Source organism: Ischnura elegans, chromosome 7, assembly GCF_921293095.1.
Source record: "Ischnura elegans chromosome 7, ioIscEleg1.1, whole genome shotgun sequence".
Classification (NCBI taxonomy): Eukaryota; Metazoa; Arthropoda; class Insecta; order Odonata; family Coenagrionidae; genus Ischnura; species Ischnura elegans.
In genome coordinates this window covers 74,471,752-74,491,475 of record NC_060252.1, presented here as the reverse complement: position 1 = coordinate 74,491,475, position 19,724 = coordinate 74,471,752, and the positions used below count along the sequence as shown (strand labels likewise).

Here is a 19,724-nt window from a genome sequence, read left to right as displayed (position 1 = left end):
CAATCCATTTCAAATCACCCAGATAGTGTTGCTCAACATTTTTTATTTTCCTGAAATTTTTGTCATTGGTTACCTACAAGTAGACATCCACAAAGCACTATATGAAAATATTTACAAGCCATACTTTTTTGGCAGCCATTTTTAAAAGGGTGGCTGGGCAAGTTTTAATGAAAAACGTGGGTTGCATAAAGTTTAATTTTGAAGCTATTTTAAAAGATATCAGAATAATTTTAAAAAACCAGTGTGTATAGCATGAAAAGAACTTAAAGATACCAATTTTAAAATTGTTCTATCATAAAAGACAGTCGGTCAAAAATTTTCTGTATGAACTCAGCAAAAATTTGTCAATAAGTACCAACTTCTTAACACCATAAATTTTCATGAAGGAAACGAGACGCATTAATAAAATGTTATTTCTGAGTTGAATACTTAAAAAAACTACTTGCAGTAAAAGTTTCAGTATTGGGAATGCTCTCCATCCTTTTCTAGAACTTTCTTTTCTAAAAAAAAATGGTTTCCTAAAGTTCTTTTCAAGATAAACTCACTGGTTTTTTAATTATTCTGTCATCTTTTAAAATAACTTCAAAATTAAACTTTACGTAAACCACATTTTTCATCAAGATTTGCCCAGCCGCCCTTTTAAAAATGGCTGCCAAAAAAAGTATGGCTTGTAAAATATTTTTCAAATAGTGTTTTGTGAATGTCTACTTGTAGGGAACCAATGATAAAATTTTCAGGGAAATTAAAAATGTTGAGCAACAAATTTTATTGTTGTTGGTTGATTTGAAATGGAATGACCGAACTATCAGCATAGGGCTCTCAGGTGATTGTTTATCTAATATTCAGCAGGGTCTATGACACACTCAGCAACCTCAACTTTGCCATCAATTGTGAATACATATGTATGTATCTGGTGAGAATTTGTAGTGACATCTGTATCAACTTGTGGTAACCAAGGAAAGTACCATTAATGTAGGTACTAGAATGGTAATTTGACATAAGCAATGTGAATAACTAAAGAGTACACCATTATTATTCAGTGTAGAAATGACTAAAAATATTGTGTCATTTTGACACACCACAGTTGATGCACACCTGGTCATCAGCAACACACACCCTGCTGAGTATACTATAGGTTATATAGGTTACCTTCACCACATGACTGTATTTCATAAGCAGATAATATGTTGTCGGCTATTTAATTAAAATTACCTTCCTCTCATCCTACATTATGTGAAGTATTACAAGATCAATTCTGTTAAAATTAATTAACACCGAGCAACAATAATCCATAATAAACAGCATAATGCAGACCCATTCCTTGCCAAAGCATGATGTTTTACTTGAACCAGTCTTGGAAAGGTTTATCAACCCACATGAGATTTTGATATACAGCCTCCAGCTAAGAAGATCCCACTCCACAATATCTCCCAAGTGTTTCGGGTATAAAAATTAAATATCTGATTTGTAGCTCCACCAAATTACTTCCTTCACAAAACATAATTTAACAAAATATGATGGTTTTAAGAAGCATACATTCACTCTATTAGAGGATTTACTGATATTTGCACCTTTTGTCAGTAAAAATATCGAGACAATTAGTCTTTCAATCCTGGTTGAGATCCTCATTTATATTCCCAGAATGACCGTTCTAGTGAATAAAGAATAAATAAGCTGAGATAAATGAAACTTCACATAAACATACAACAAACCTAAAATGTAATAAAACATTTTTGTATACAGATAAGGTAAATGAGCTGTATTTTGTACATACTGAAAGACAATTTTTCACGTTATCATTCAAAAATATTTACATGAGCTGCTTGTTCTGGAAACATCTATATACATAAAATTAAGCATAACTTTGAAAATTCAATCATTACAATCACAAATTTGTTATTGCCATCAACCATACTTTCCTAAGGATGGTATACTTTAGAACCCAAGGAGGTGGTTGAAGAGCTCTGCATGATATCATACTTGCATAAAAAATACTTTGAAGTAAATAAATAAAGTGCACTGCATCACACAGTTCTTCCATGGAAAATTAAGCACGTCTCCGAAGTTAGGCTTTAAGTTTTGAGCACTATAACAAGAGCGTGCCATGTTCAATCCATATACAAAACCAATCATTCACAACACTTGAACACTGACAGAATTTACATGATGTACAAGTCAAGCAATTTTCACCTTCATAGTGGACAGCTTCATGGTGCAGGAGTCTTCACACCCTTCTTCATTTCTGGGTAGAGATCTAGAAACGTAAGTAAAAGCAGCATAAGTCTCAACAGTGCAAATTCCCAGCATTGTGGCTAATTTACAATAAATAAAAAAAGTTATATGCAATGATCTGCCCTAAAAAACTAAAGAACTACATATGTATATATTTACAATATGTACATAGAAGCAATGTGGGATTTTATACAACCACTATAAAAATTTATCATTTTCACTATAAAAATATCTCATAGTCACTAGAAGGGCATACATATATGTATCTCTAGTAAAACTAATGAATAAATTGTACAAAATGTATGAATATTACATACAAATTGTTCACAAAGAACACTGGGAATATAAAATATACATATATGTACCATGTATAGTTTTATACAATTAATGTACAGTAACTACAAAATGGTATCTTGAGATGAGCTCATTTTAAAAGACCAAGGAATTTTTGCATTGAGGCTTCAAAATACATTAAATACTCTGCTGTCCAATAATGATTACAACTTAAGAAAAATATGGCCTTCATATGTATATGCAAATACTCCAGTGAGGGCAGGATATATACATTGCATACAGAGTCTGGTGGAGATCTACAATTTTCTTTGGGGCCAGGCGCAAACTCTCTAGACAGGGAAAGGCACAGGGTGAAAGTTTAGAAGACAAACTGGAAGATGGAGACACTTGGAGCACTATGAACATGATGATGACAGCTCAAGGAAAGGAAACCTTAGGGGGAGTACCTGTGTGCGTGACTGCATACAAAGTCACTTGTTCTATGCAGTACACTAGAAAATGTCTGTCGCGGGATAGCGACTAAGAGTGGTTTATTCTCCGACAGTGGCTTCGTAAGCATGAGCTCCATCTCCTGTGACTTGAGGGGAGATACCTTGTTCAGTAAACCCAGTCTGTGATTTCCTTTAGAAGAAGATGACTTGGTGGTGTATCAGGTAGTATACCTGACTGGCAATCGGCTAAATCAAATGATTTTTTCATGGGGATTGGATCAATGGTGTATACAACTTAGGGAGAGAGTCGACCTCCCCTGGTTGGGTTCTCCTCTAAGAAGGGAGGGCAAGCTCCAAGTTATGGATCTAGCCTTTGGGATAGTTGGCAGGGGCTGAAGAAGAAGTTTATTCAGGGGAGGATGCAATTTTGTAAACTTGGTGTACATTTCAATGACTACATGTAGTTCTATTATCACTATAAAGAACCATAAATAATCACCACAGTGACTCTATATATAGGTAAGTATATATTGTGATGGTCCAACGCCATCACAGTCTTTTTAATTTTTGATATGTACTCTTGAGAGCCGATCATGGGAGATGTTCGCAATTTTGGCAAGAGGGGTTTATTTTTTTTCTGATCTTTGTCAAAAATTGTACATTATTTTTTGCACCTAAAAGTCACTGGGTTTATTTTTGTTTTGTGTTATGAAGTGCAAAATCAGTGCAGTGATGTTGGTCGTCTGCATTCGAAATACCCACTGAAAAAAAGAAATATGAGTATCGAAAGTGCAGACGACAGTGTGTGTAGTGCATTATGGGAGGCAAGGCGACCTATATAAGGCTTTTCCAGAGGATAGAAAAGGGATAGATAGAGGATTGAGGATAAGAAAGTGAAGGTTTTGAGAAGGAGAGAGCGACCTGAGTCGAGGTCGAAGCAGTCGCAGCAGGGATTCCGTCGTCGGTGAGGAGCCGAGAGAGGAAAAGGCACGAGAACGCGACCCAAGGAAGCAGCGAGTTGAACCTGCACAACAGCAGTGTGCCAGGCAAAATTTTGAGTGCGGAAATCGCTGTCTCATTGACCCGCCGTCCAACGCCCAAGGTTCCTGCAGGATCCATTCCTCGCTCAACAAAAACGTCGTAAGAATTCTCGTTGCCACATGTTCCGAAAGTTCCCACAGTTTCATTTTCCATTGACTCCCTACATATTCCTTTGAATTGTGAACTCCTACTTTCCCTCGATTCTCACAGTAAGTTATAAGGCAAACCCTGTCCCTCCAAAGTTAGACTATCATTTACCATTTTGAAGCGCTGATTTTTTTAGCTACTTATCCCAGAATAACTAGTTTTTTTGACAAATTTTTTGCCGTCATTCATATGATCAAATTCCATTAGCCCCAGGGGACTGAGCCTGATGCTTGTAATTTTTTTAACATTCCGCATTTCAAAACTTTGTATTATTGAATAGTGCCATGTATTTATCATATGCTTATAACTGGGACCACAATTTCACAATGTATTATCAAAAATTTCGTAATATCCTGCTTCGTATAATCAAGAACTTACTGTATATCTATAGTTTCTTCGTACATAATTTTTTCTGAGGGTGAGCACACCATCTGCGCAAATGAATCAAAGAGCACCAATGATAAAATAAGAGATTTGTATTCTGCAAAGAAATTGTATTAGAATTTATTCAGTTTCCAAATTTCATTAAGTTCTCAGAAGGAATTTATATTTTCCAAATATTTGAATAATTTGAATTACTATTCTTTTCCCTCGAGGCTTGCTAACAGCACCAGTCTTAAAATTTGATAAAAATTGCTACAGTATAACCCAGGGACATAGCAAGAATATTTATATGAATGCTCTAACAATGTCTACCCCATGATTATAATTAAAAATTTAAATACTACAGGGTCATTCAATAACAACTTAAGACTGAAATTCTCTGATTTTCATGAAAATTGGCATACATGTTTGCCTTCTCAAATAGATATAAGAAGGCATCTGTGGAGGCTTTTCCTATAAATAAATGTAAAAAAGGTGAGTATTTTCTGAATTGTGTTTTTTGTGAACATAAAATTTTCACCTTCACATTTTTTGCACAGGAGTCGAGGCAAATAGATGTTCGATGACCTATTTTTATTCTACATGCTTAGAGAGAACAGAAAATTTAACAAATTATCATTACAGTAGTTAATTGTATTTTTACTCTTTTCTCTGAGAGGCCAAAGGCCAACAACTTCTCTCGAGTTGGCATGGAATGGCCTTAAATGCAAAACAATTACAATGCCCCGATACCTGATAGCATCTTGAGGTTTTTCCAGACTTTTCCCTGGGCTTCTGCTTTCACGTTTTCGTGCCCTCGTTTCAACCTCCTGATCCTCACTGCTTCCTCCGATGCTCCTTGGCAATATGGACAGCGTATATAGCAAAATTGTATCCCACTCACTAGACCAGGTATGAAATAAACAGGGCAAGAAGAAGCTCTGTGTGAGGAGAAAAAGAACGAAATGCGATATCAGCGCAGGAAAAGCACATGTTTGGCCAGTGGCATAACTTGGAACATTGCTTGGGGTGGGATGATCCCCCTCCCCCAGTCAATGGGGGTCCGGGAAAATTTTCGAAAAATAACACGCCTGGAAGTACGTTTTATATCATTTTGGCACTTAAAATTTGAATTTAACTTGTAATTATGTGGTAAATCACCACAACAGGGAAAACAGTAAACTATAAAATTTGCACTTAAAATTTAAATAATTTCATTATTTCTCTGAGGCTTAGGGGGGGATCTATCCTCATCCTCCATAGTTGTGCCACTGGTTGAGACAATAGCATCACCTTAAAAGAGTTTGGTGCAAATATTTTGTATCCATAAATTGGCTTTTATAATAGAGAAGAAGGACTGAATTGTACATAGCCAGAAATATTATGCTGAACTAAATTACTAGTTCATTAACTGAAATCATCGTCATCATCATGTCATCAATACACAGATAGGTTTAATGCAGCTCTCCACTCAACTCTGCTAATACTTTAATAACTAAATAATTCTTCCGCTTCATGCACTTCATCACTTCCTCTATGTATCATTGCCTACCTAGGCTGTTCTTGACTTCGACGATAATTTTAATAACAGATAAGGAGTGATGCCTCAGTAGCTTAACTGGCTATAGCACTCACCCGGAAATCGGGGGATCCGGGTTTGAATCCCGGTCAAGGCGAATGATTTTTTTCTCTGTGAAATTTTCAAACAGTTCATTATTCCATGTTGTCTCTTGATGAGGCCATTTTAGTTTTCCTGTCTTTTACTCAAGATTTTCATAAGATTTCTCTCCAACTATTTTTAGCACTTCCTCATTACTCACAAGATCCATCCATTTGATCTCCATAATTTTTCTAAATTTCGAAAGGTTCTAACCTTGATTTTTGTGCTACTGTCATCATCCATACCTCACTACCATGAAGAATCATGCTCAAAAAGTAAGTCCTAATAAATTTCTTTCTTTCTTCATCAAAAAATTTTGTTTTAAACAGAGACTCTTCAGAGAAGCCATTGAAATATCCAAAGAAGAAAAGAACAATTTTAACAGGGACACTGGCAGTAAAATTAGCCGTACTTGGCAACCCGTAGTGAGAAAAAACAATCAGTAACCGCCTCCTCCAACCTCCCGCTCCCTTCCCCCCACCACCTGACGCAGATACCTATGTAAAAGAATTCTTCAGCTCAGAATATCCAACTCTTCAGAATCCCTTGAAAAAGCAACCAGCATCGGTCAGGAAACGTTGGGGCCACCCAAGAATTGACGCGGCGACAAAGCCCAAAAGTTTTTATTCATAATGTAATTCTTTGATAATCATTCACAATTCTCTAGCTTACCTCACTTTGCGACTTATTTTGTTTCTTACTTCCTTGCAGTTAGTACTTTCTTCTTTATCAATTAGTTCTAAGGCTAGTACTGAGAATTCTAAGAATCTATGATACATGGATTATTCTTGACAGCTTTTCTTCTTCCAATAACTTCTTTCGCATCCTCCTGTATCCTTTTTAAATGGTTTCCCAATCTTTAACCGATTTCTCATTCTCGCTTATTTCATTCTTTTATTCTTGACAGCTTATCTTCTTCCAATAACTTCTTTCGCAGCCTCCTGTATCCTTTTTAAATGGTTTCCCAATCTTTAACCGATTTCTCATTCTCGCTTATTTCATTCTCTACTGCTTCTTGAAATGATAACTGATGATGATCAATGAATTATGGTCATTGTGGATATCTGCCCCAGAGCAGCTTTCAGTTTTTGTCCTGGTTCCTAAATCTCAGTTTTACCAAGATGTAATCAATTTAAAACCTTGAAATTCTCGTGATGTGTGCAAGATTTTGGGCTCTCCAGCTACAAATACAAGTTTAGTGGGACTAGAGTTTCGACAGCCATCCAGCTTCCTTCTTCAAATTGAAGGTGAGTACCTATGACTCAAATCTCTTATGGTAATAAGATTTTCTACTCCACAAACCAGTCTTATCCTTGATACCCACATATACATCATATGTCTCTTCATATTCAAAGTCCATCATAGGCAAGTGACTCTTCACCTACCAGGTCCAGCACTTATTTAACCTCTAAAAGTAACAAACGCTTAAGGAATTCTCTAACAGCATTTGACACCAAGACAAATCTCATTTAGAAAAAAACTTTATCATCATCCAGAAAAAAACTTTATGAGAAGCTCAATTTCTAATTTAATCTTACCTCCTACCAGTTTCAATTCCATTACATTTGCTCATCTTATCAATAATATAGAGAAAACGACGAATATCTTCAAATTTGGTGACATATCTGCTCTCACCTAGGTCCAGTATCATGTTGCCAAAAATAACCTATAAAAAGAAGACCCAATGTAAAATGAAAGCAGCAAGATTTTAAAAATAAATGATAACTGCTTCAAATTTTTTTTTCAAATAACATTTGGATATAAGCTCATGCTATTTACATATTTCATATTTATGTCATAAAATTCATTATACTCAGGTAAATATATTCAGATAAATACGATAAAAATGCTTCAAGTGAGTTACTACCAGAGATGGGACAGTTCCTGTACCTGGTTTTTGGTATTATCCGTTCTAAGCCCATGGAACCGGTAGCAAGAACCGATCACATAAAGGCCGCACTATGGAACTAGCTCCTGACAGTTGCAAGGATTTGAATTTGGTGCCTAAAGCCGAAATGGCCTGCAGCAGATTCAAGGCCACGGATAGTGTCTTGTGCCAGATTCTTTTAGTTTTCATTCATAGCTTAAAATACCGAATTGTAAAGGCTGTTTTACATGGTACACGGAATTGTGCAATCTGACGTACGAGCGAAGGCGCAGTCAAAATTGCGTCGTGTAAAGCAGTGAATTGCTAGAACACATGCAAGAATGCGTGGATGCGAGATGGCAAAATAGCCCCTGTTCTAATTTCGTTCATGCATTCGCAATTCCGTGCCATTTAAGAAATTAATACAGCTCCAACTGCGCAATTGCGTGCCCCGTGTAAAACGGCCTTAAGAGAGTATTATAGGCAATTCTTCACAACTCTTTTAAATATTCAATCTACTTTTTGTTGTTGCAATCGTTGCAATGTAACGATGTCATCAGATGGCAATAAAGGCCGCCACGCACCTGAGCAACTGTGGTGCGTGGCTAAATAAAACTAGTATTCAGTGCATCCGCGTGCACCAGAGTGACCTAACTGGTGGAGCCGAAACCTGTGCAGTAGGGTGGTCTTTATTTTTGAAGTTTTCGATTTGCTTTTGGGACACCACCCAGTTTTGTTCCGTTTGGTGAGAAAATATATCGTGTAAATTATTTTTGCAATCGTATGCCGCGAAAACGTGCCGCATCGCACTCAAAGTTTAGAAATTTTGTGTTTTTTGGGTGTTTTTCGGGCATAACTTAAGATAATGTCACTCTTGGATTATTCTATCACTTTTCTGTCTTCTAAAACGACTAGTTAGACATTTATATTGTATCACCTCAAATATCTTTCATTTCTGCCCATTGGTTCCCAGGATATTGCACTGAGAGTAAGGGCGCACCACCCCAGCCAACACTTTGGGTGCCACGCGGGTTGCATACTCTCAAAATGTGTTGATCGTTCTCACCCATCTTAAAACCATAAAATTCTGTAGATGAACTTTAAACTTCGTCAATATAATCTTGAATACTATATTAATCACTGTTTATCGCCAATGGAACAAAACTGGGGGGCGTCCCAAAAGAAATTCAAAAACTTCAAAAATAAGGACCACCCTACTTTGCAGTGGTTGGCCGCCATGGTGGTGACTGAGTTTCACCACAGGCCGCGGCGGTTGACCCATACTAAATTTCAACTGCCTAATGAGTCGCTTTGACAACTCTGAGCTATGCAAACACGAAAGGGTCAAAATATTTTTTCATTAACATTGGAAAGTGTTCCTCTTCGCTTCAGCAATCGCTGCATGTTTTTTTTCGGTCATCAAGATCATCAGATGACAATTACCTCATGAAAATTTTGAATAGATATTTCAACGCATGAAAGCTCTAAAAATTGGTGGTCCTTATAGTTACTTCGATTGAAACTAATGGCATCCAATTTTTTTAAGAGTTGCTCAATAACATGCGCATTAAACGGTTCGTCGGTTTTTCGGACTTCCCGAAACACAGCTAAGATGGCCTCTCAGTTTAGCAGGGGTGCCGCTGTACCAGGGTATTGAGCAGTTTAGTGTTGATGCCATAAGAACTGTGACAGGCATACGAATACATTGACAATTAAATTGAGAATTTAAGCTACATTGCAGAATATAGAATATATTTTGAACCAACTCTCAAGTTACAACAAATTAACGGATGATGTCGTCAGAAGTTGAAGGAGTTTCACCATTGATCCTGATGCTATGCTACCTATTATGGAGCATGGAAACTAAGCATATTTCCCGTGGCCCTTCAAAAAAAACTTCGTCTCAGGGAATGTCTGTTCAGCACTGCAGGGCATATTTCTATCAAAAAAAGAACAGATTAGGCCCAGATATGGTAAAAATATTGAATTTTTCAAAACAAAACCTGATGTAATGTAACATATTGGTTGATCATGCATTCTTCAACAAAGTGTTGTTTGAACTTTTTTACTAGGCAAATGAAATTATGGAGACGAGCTTCAGTTTTTTTTCTCAGGAGTTTCTTGCTTGTTTACATGTTTAGTGAAATCATTTTCATTCACTTCTTGTGGTTGTTCATTTAAATTAGCCATTAATTCAGATAATAAGAGTTCATCCTTGGGACCATGTATCGAGAAGCATGAACCGATGGGGGATAACCAGACTGGTACCGAGAACCAAAAAAATGTAAGAACTGACTCATCCTTAGTTACTACATAATCAAACGATAATGCACTAGAGTAGGCATAGCCTCAAGAGAAACTTACAATGGCTAGAGAAACCAACCAATTCAAACCTCTATGTAAATAAAAAAGAAAGAAGAAAACACAAAATCAAGATAATAGTCAGACCTCAGAGCTACACCATTTTACAAATTATCAAAAATTAATACCAAGGCAACTTGAATGAAAACAAATTTTGAGTTAAACCCACCTTGATACTCAACTCCTCATCCACAACTAATCTCTTATCAGCAACCAACACATCGTCTGCTTTCCACTTGACAAATATTAAACGCTTGCCTTTCAAAACACCCAGCGTCCATGAATCACTTGGTAGTGATATGCGACGAACATCTTTCACAAGTGTCTCAATGTTCAATGATGAGGTACCTTCCCCCATTTTCTTCTCAATTGTCTCAGATGGAGACAAAGTGACCCTGTTGAAAACAAGGAGTCATTCATTGAATCTTAACAATTCAAAAAGAAGATTGACTATACGTTTAAAAATTGATGTGACTCAAGTTTAGAGCCCACATCTAAGAAAAAAATAGTCGCTCCTAGGAAAAAATAAAAAGAACCATAAATTCTGTACTTGAAAAAAAAATGTAATGCTTATGTGTTAAGAATGAAATAATGCCCAATTTTTGACCCCGCAGAGTAAAGAGTCAAATATGATATATTACGTACAACATATTAAATGTTTGGAAAGGAAATTGCTTAGCTTTTCTACAAAACACACACTTTATTGCCGACTAGTTTCGGTTACACTGTACCATTATCAAGACTAGTGATACACATCAGAATTTGCCGGTATATATACTCTGTGGTCGGGTGATTGGAGGGGAAGGGGAGGGGGGAGAGGTAAGTGACGGGGAAGGTGAAGGAGGGAAGAGATAGGGAGAAAAACCAGAGGTAGTTACAAAGTAGAGCGTGGGTTGGCGTCACAAGGATTTTTGGGGGTGTAATAGTGGAATGTCTAGAAGGGGGGAGTGGAAAGGGAAAAGGTGGTCATTAGCAATGGGTTCTTTCCTCTTTACAATTTTTAAAATTTCCAACTGTTCTCTGATGTCCAGCTGTGTTCCTTTTTTGACTCGGTGAAGCAATTCCGGGGTAAAATCCGCTTGGTGGCCTTCCTCCCGAAGATGGGTAGCGAATTGGGACATCCCAGTGTTGTTGTAGTAATCGCGCCGGTGTTCCTCCGCTCGTACGGTCAGACTTCTTCCTGTTTGTCCTATGTATTTGGAGTCACAATCACCACACCTTAATTGGTAGACCCCGCTCTTGAGGGCTGAATCAGTGGGGTCCTTGACTGAAGGTAGCATGCTCTTCAGGTTAGAATTATTGTAAAAGGCCGGTTTTATGTTGATTACTTTGAGTAATTTTTCCAATTTAATAGAAGGTTGGCCTAAATATTTTATGCGTCGCCATGACTGTCATGGCGACGCATAAAATATTTAGGCCAACCTTCTATTAAATTGGAAAAATTACTCAAAGTAATCAACATAAAACCGGCCTTTTACAATAATTCTAACCTGAAGAGCATGCTACCTTCAGTCAAGGACCCCACTGATTCAGCCCTCAAGAGCGGGGTCTACCAATTAAGGTGTGGTGATTGTGACTCCAAATACATAGGACAAACAGGAAGAAGTCTGACCGTACGAGCGGAGGAACACCGGCGCGATTACTACAACAACACTGGGATGTCCCAATTCGCTACCCATCTTCGGGAGGAAGGCCACCAAGCGGATTTTACCCCGGAATTGCTTCACCGAGTCAAAAAAGGAACACAGCTGGACATCAGAGAACAGTTGGAAATTTTAAAAATTGTAAAGAGGAAAGAACCCATTGCTAATGACCACCTTTTCCCTTTCCACTCCCCCCTTCTAGACATTCCACTATTACACCCCAAAAAATCCTTGTGACGCCAACCCACGCTCTACTTTGTAACTACCTCTGGTTTTTCTCCCTATCTCTTCCCTCCTTCACCTTCCCCGTCACTTACCTCTCCCCCCTCCCCTTCCCCTCCAATCACCCGACCACAGAGTATATATACCGGCAAATTCTGATGTGTATCACTAGTCTTGATAATGGTACAGTGTAACCGAAACTAGTCGGCAATAAAGTGTGTGTTTTGTAGAAAAGCTAAGCAATTTCCTTTCCAAACATTAAATATGGAATTCTACAAAGTGAAGGCCTCAACAGTTGAATTCGTACAACATATTGTATAATGTGTGAATTCATTGCTGTCTTCCCAGTCAGCACGAAAGATAGATTACCCCATTTTTACCATTATTTTACACACACAAAATTATGGTAAAAGATGGCAAACGTGTGTGTAAACAGGATAACTATCTAAAAATTTAAGTGGTAAAATTTGGGTAATTTGGTGGAAAAATTTGCCATTTTTCTGGGTAAAACCTCCCGCTACAACATAAGAGCTATCTGTGGAGCTTTAAAAGAAACATGAAGCCACTACCTCTGTCGGTATTAATGTGAACTAACAATACATTGACTTAATGCGATAAATGAATTATTACACGATACTGAACAAAATCAACAATGATATTGAAGAATAACTGTTTATTGAATGACGAAAAGTAACTAAATACACCAATATGGCATCTATATATAAGGAAATAACCACTTGGTGAAAGAAAAATGACTACAAACATAAAACCTAAAAATTCATAAGGATATACGTACTTGTTGACAGAGAATAATGACCAAAATAAATAAAAGCTGTGTTTTAAGAGGAATTAGTGTCATTCCATTTCAAATTACCCAATATAAATAAAATTTGTTGCTCTACATTTTTAATTATCCTGATTTTTTTATGATTGGTTACCTACAAGTAGACAATCGCGAAACACCATTTGAAAAAAAATTTAGAAGCCATACGTTTTTTTTGGCAGCCATTTATAAAAAGGTGGCAGGGCAAATTTTGATGAAAAACGCAGTGTGCATAAAGATTAATTTCCAAGCTATTTCAAAAGATATCAGAATAATTGAAAAAACCAGTGTGTTCATCATGAAAAGAACTTTTGGAAACATTTTTTTCAAAATTTCTATCATAAAATACTGTAAGTCAAAATGAATTGAAGATTGAATTGAGAATTTAATTGAAAATGAATTCTTATATCTTAACTTATAAATAATTCAGCAATTAATGCAAAAGTAAAAACTCATTTTTTTCCAATGTGTACCCAACAAAACCAACATGTACGTAGACCATCTTCTTGCTCTAGAATTCTTCACTATCCTTTCAACAATGATTTCTTCACAAAATTTGTTAATAATTGGACATCATTTACCATTTATTTTGTGTTTAGAATTCCCTGAAAAGCTAGGAGCCAGGTAAAAAAAAGAGGAGGAGAGGGGGTGCCCAGTCAAGGGTTCATCCAATGGCTCTCGAGGAGTCTCCCACTGCAAGCATTGATGTAAAGCAGAATAACCACTTGCTCATGGCAACTTACAGAGGTAAAAGATAAAAAGTGTGCTTACGCTTAAAAAGCAGGTAAATGCAGAGGTATCACCATTTCACCTCAAATTCTCTATGGAAACCTTAGAAATTATTCATTGTTCTGAGCAGAAATAATATCTAATACATGTTCAAGGAATCTAGTGACTTCACAATGGTCTTTAACTCGGAAAATACCTATCATCGGGAAAACATCAAATTCCTCCTGGGGGTGAAAATGAATAACCTCAAGCATTTGGTGGCCTCTCCAATGAAGTTGACACTCTTCGATGGTTGTGTCTTTCCCTTACCATCCGCAGGGGTGCATATGTACCAGATTTTATCAATTTTTCCCCAAGGCAGATACAAAAATTTAAGAATGAACACACTTAAAAACGACCTCTCAAGCCACTACTTCCAAGCCCTTCTAACTCAAGCACAGAGTTTTAAGTGGTTTTCAAATGCTTGCAGTGGACGACAAGCCTCAGACTAGGCAAGACTAAGCCCTCTTCCCTCTATTCTTTTGATAGCTCCTAGCAGCTCAGCATGCTTAAAATCCAAAATAAATATTAAATGATGCCTCCATTTCCAACAATAACTAAAATACTGATTAGTGTAACAACATGAAACACTTTTACTAAAGCCTTAAGCCGTAGCATGGGGAGAGGAAACTGTAATATCAATTTTGTTGCTACTAGGCCATACCAAATATGTACCAAGAATCAACATGGCAATCAGAAAATTCAGATTAAATTCTGTTTCTGATAACGCAATGAAATTGCAGCTAAAAACAAAATACCGTATATGTCTAAATATAGTCCCCCCCCTTTTTTTCCAAAAATGCCTGTGGTAAAAGTAAAGGGGGGGACTATATTCGAACGCATTTTTTTAACTTTTCCAGAAAATGAAGCCTCAAAATTAGGGAGGGGGGGACTATATTCAGAGGGGGACTATATTCGGAGAAATACGGTAGTTAGTTAGCTGTAGTTGAATACAAAAGAATGAGCAGTATTTGATGCACTTTGCTTTCATAGTGACTGAGACGTCTTTGAGATATTGTTATTCAAATCTGGATAATTATTTAAGGTATAGTAAAAAAACCAAAATAGAATTCACCTTCAAGTTAACATCAACTAAATGTTTATTCACACCTTAATAAGTCCTCAAGAGTGGGACTGAGGAGGCGCAGGGGTGTGGTCAGCGAGCAACATTTGGGATGTGGAGTCAACTCTTCGACGCCAACCTCCTTCACCAATTCCATATCACAATTGTCCACAGCACATGACTCATCATGTACGCTCCTCTTGGGTGTGGCCTCTGGAGAAGGCTTCCCTTCCGGAGAAACAACTTTATCCACGGATACATTTCTCTTCTTCATAAAATTAATTAGAAACCAACCATTACTAACCATCATTGGCCCATTAGTTGGCAGTTGAACAAGCAACACTACAACAGGCCTTCAACACCACCTCTACACATAGACAATTTTCACAAGACATAGACTATACCTCAAAAAATTATAAAAATGAGGAGGTGCAATGAAGATAAGCTGAATTTCCTCACATGCCTACAATTCAAAAAGCTAAAACTCATAAAGTGATTGACTTAATCTGTTACTGAATGTACTATGTTGACACTTTTATGCTTATATGACACAATCACAAATATTTTACTTCATCAATTAGCACACCAGAAGTAGGCACTCCAACCAACCAAGAACTCCACTAATACAGTATGGAGTAGCCTCCAAGTAATCATGTTGTACGTATCAAGTAAAGATTAGTAAATCTGTTTAACCTTACGTTCACAAAGAATATATACTGTCTTGCATTAAAGCATTCAACAAACAACTTGCCCTTTTACCTTCATGTGCAAATGGTCAGCAAGTTGATGTGTCTCATGCTGTTTTCCTAATATCGTGTTCTGTAATTCAACTCTGCCAACTTCTTCCTCTCCATTATTCAGCGAAAGTAAATCTTTCTCTACTTTTTGGCAATTGCGACATTGATCAGCTGAAGTTTCTTTCTTAGCGATGTCTTTAGGAATGGTATATCCCATGCACTTGGGGGATCTAAAAAGAAAGTACAATTGACAAAAACTACCTAAAAACAATGCACATGGAAAACAACACAGGTTCAAGAGAGTAAAACTCACCTGGAACTTGGACAAATATTTAACTTGTCAATCACAATCAGATAAGCTCCAACTTCTGAAAGACTGTGAACTTCTTTCATGTTGTTTAATGAAGCATTAATGTTCCCAAAAAATATCTGCAGGAAAAAATATTGCATTAGTGCCCATCATTTATAGAAAAATAAAAAAAATTGTAGTTCTATGATCAACAACTGACCTTGACTTGCAATTCATCATCTATCAAAACCCTTTTCTGTGCTTCAAAGGTTTCACCATCACTCCAATTGGCAAATACCACTTGATTCCCATTCACTACACCAGCAGTCCACATGACAGAAGGAAGTACAATATTATGGGCTGCTTTCCTGAGCACTTGAAAATCAAATACTTCAGCCATAACCATGCTTGCTGCACAATCCTCTACATCACTGATTGCACACTCCTCAGGGTTAGGGGATTCTGATGGTTTTTCAGTCAGACGATCCTCAATGCAATCCTCTGATTCACTTTTAACACATTCAACAGGGTTGGGGGAAGTTGATGGTTTTTCAGGCAGACACTCCTCAACAGAATCCTCTTCATTACTGATACTACACTCTCTCCGGTCAGGGTACGCTGATGTTTTCCTAGGTGGTCGACCCCTCTTTTTCCTTGATTTACAGGAACCCGGTGGTGGAAAAATTGATGGAACAGCATCCTTCTTAAGTACATTGCCGTACCTTTCAATTCTATAAACTGCACCACCAGGAAGACCACGAATCTCACGGTATCTCGATATCTCTTCATCCTTAAAATGCAGTTCACAGACAACATCCTTGCTGGTTAAAGGACGATCTGTTCTACCTATGACCTTTTCCCAGATGGCCAGAAGCTTGGGATCCTGTTAATGAAAAGTTACATGAGAAACTAAATTCAATAGTGCATGCCTCAATGTACAAAAAATTACAATTATTCTCTGAATATCACCTATCGATAGTAAAAATTACTCGGATAAACCTTTAGACATAAGGGTAGTGCGAAAAAGACATGGTTACGGACAAACTGAGGAATGCAGGTACGAGAAAAATAAAGGTAATTAGACTTTCATTGCAATTATGTGCATTGCCTCTTATAATATGTTCATTGCAACAGGAAAACCACAAAACAAAACAAGATTTTTTGAGCAAGATGTAGAGGAATCTTGCCATCATTGACAGTCACACATCATTTTCAAGTTCAACACATAAATTGTTGTGTGTGCCGTGTATTCCATAAAGCATTTACTTAAAATCTGCAAAGGATCATTTATTCATGAGGAAATCTATAGTGAAGGAAGGTACATAACTCATTATGGTGGCTCACTGCCTGTCACTATATCTCTTCACAGCATACCAGGATGGTTACATACATTACAGATACATTTAATTGTTGAAAGGCTTGGAATTAATCCCACACCTTGAAGTTAAAAAAAAAACTGATGGGTTTGCTGGGAGCAAGCACATTAAAGTGATAAATTTAGGTGACATTAAAGTGATAGGTCAAATGTTTTGCTAAGAAGGTATTTACAACAAATTATTGGGAAGTCAGAGAAATGGAATAATTTATTATAATAATATCTCATTTGGAGTATGCTGTCCCCATATACATGGGATATATGGTCCCCATATGGGATCCTCATAAGATAAGCTTCACTGAACTTCACCAACGATGAGCTAGTGCATGCTACAAAGCTCACTAAGGCATAATAAGGCAAGATAATTAAATAAGCGTTAAAATTCTCCTCAAAAGATAGGATGATCACCATTACCCGAAGGTTGATGAATATTTCATTTAAGTTTCAGGGTGAAATACATAATTTGATATGCTAATAGTTTTTTCAGTGTATCCTAAGTTTGTGATGAAATTTAAAATGGGCTCCAATGCATGCGTAAGAGACAACTAACCCCTGAATTAAAATTGCACATATCATTTTGGTTGCATTGCTATGGGCATATTGGTGGGATACACCCGCCCTACAACTTACACCCTCGAGGTGGCTCGCGGGATATCGTGTTCGATGCATACACAGATATTTGCCTCATAGCATGCGAATCAAAATAGGTACATCAAAATATTGTATAATGCTCCACCAGGCTCTAAAACATTCAATAAACCTCATGGGAATACGTCGGGCAACTCAATTAGTACAAATTGATATCGACATAATTAGGCATAATCCATGAATGAAATACGTATAGCAATTTTCTAAAGATTTATAAAAACAAACAGTCGTGAGTAACTGAAAGAGTCATCATCAGGACTTTCACCAGATGATACTTTCTCATTCATTTACTTTATAGTAACAGATACACCCCATACAGACTCTTCATGCACAATATTTGGATGCGCGACGGCTCTTCGCATGTGAAGACCGTTACTATACACGGGAAAACCAAATATTTATTTTCATGCATATGCTTGACGTGACTATTGCTTTACCTTTGGAGCACTTAGCAAGCTAGGATTCTTCACACCATTCTTCTTTTTTTCGGCACGGTCTGTTGCTAAACCACTTCTGCATCCTGGTACAAAACATCTGCGGTTCTTGTATTCTCTCATCCTAAATAACTTGTTTTTATTGATAACAAGTAAAACCCTTCAATTACGAACGCTCTTTAACATGTCTAGAACACACTTGTAAACAATTACTGGATATACTTAAGCAGGGAGGCTTCATATAGCACTGAACATATATACACACACGGGATACGTGTTCCACCGGTTTCGACATTAAACGAAGGCGGAAAATCTATAATCTAAATATTACTGCCCAAATCAGCGAGGTCAATTAGTCCTTTGCAACTCGTGCTATGAACAATTAAGAATTCAAACTAACAGCTGATGAATTTTATCAAATTGTATTATTCGTACCATGGATTCTCCAAAAGGGACGATCCACACAAGAAAAAACAAATGAGCAGAAGCTTAGCGACGGGGACAGCCACGCGCTAGTGCTCAATTAGTCCGCAAAGTAGTGCTACGTTCGCTCCCACTACTACGGGGTGTATCACCTTTCTCATGCATTGAGATCTCGACGACAGGAAATTGAACGAGAAGGGAAGCGAAAAGACTCATTCATTAAGATTAAAAGAAAACCTTCAATATCTTAAATCACCACATTCTTTTCTAATAGGGTAGTTTCCTTCATCAAAGAAAACGAAAGGCATTGATTGCGATTCGTTACCCACCATTAGTGTATTCATAATACACAAATTATTCGGTTTTAGAAATACCGGTTTAGACGAATGGCAAGGGTCAAATTTTATCCTCATTTGAAAAAGGCCAGATTGGCGCCCATGCGATTCCACTCCACGTGACGTCACAGGGACCTAGTTTCTACACGAGAGGATAGGAATTATACATCGTCTGAGGTTACCAATGCATGCATGAGGCACAGAGCTCAGGGAAACATGTCTTAATAATCACCTATTAAAATTGGCTTAGGTCGGAAAGTTTTCTTCGTTTGATAAGGTATTAATAAACCTTTTTTAAGCCAAGCGCTACCAGTCAGCAAGGTACTCAGCTACCCGCTAGCATCCTGCGTCCTATCAGCGCTCAGAGCCTCGATCAAGGTCACCTCACAAGGCGGGAGGGGGAACCAGAAATGCGTCGCACGGACTTTTTCCCATCATTCCTACTTACGCGTCGCGTTTTCGCGCGCTTGAAAATTTTCACTTTTCATTTAATCGCGAAAAATAGATATCGTCATTTAAAAATCTAAAAGCGTGAAATGCGTACTCCAGGAGTAATAATCTTTCGATT

General features: G+C 37.3%; 1 protein-coding gene across 1 annotated transcript; it reads right to left on the bottom strand.

Moving 5' to 3' along the window:
- Positions 1-1,698: 1,698 nt before the first annotated feature.
- LOC124162804 lies at positions 1,699-18,868 on the bottom strand. The gene is made up of 9 exons (XM_046539461.1): positions 18,402-18,868; positions 16,162-16,824; positions 15,966-16,081; positions 15,675-15,882; positions 14,963-15,183; positions 10,566-10,791; positions 7,707-7,834; positions 5,262-5,449; positions 1,699-2,254 (listed from the first exon to the last, which is right to left on the bottom strand). Exons 1-9 carry the CDS (start codon positions 18,519-18,521, stop codon positions 2,208-2,210), a joined length of 1,917 nt encoding a protein of 638 aa, XP_046395417.1. The 5' UTR covers positions 18,522-18,868; the 3' UTR covers positions 1,699-2,207.
- Between the last annotated feature and the right edge of the window lie 856 nt (positions 18,869-19,724).

Bases quoted from the DNA above. Each gene is read 5' to 3' on its own strand.
- LOC124162804 (XM_046539461.1), bottom strand. From the start codon at position 18,521: ATGAGAGAATACAAGAACCGCAGATGTTTTGTACCAGGATGCAGAAGT. The intron at 15,883-15,965 runs GTGAGTTTTACT...CTTTCTTTTTAG, and splicing joins AATATTTGTCCAAGTTCCAG to ATCCCCCAAGTGCATGGGAT. The intron at 10,792-14,962 runs GTGTGAATAAAC...TGTTTTCAACAG, and splicing joins ACTCTTGAGGACTTATTAAG to GGTCACTTTGTCTCCATCTG.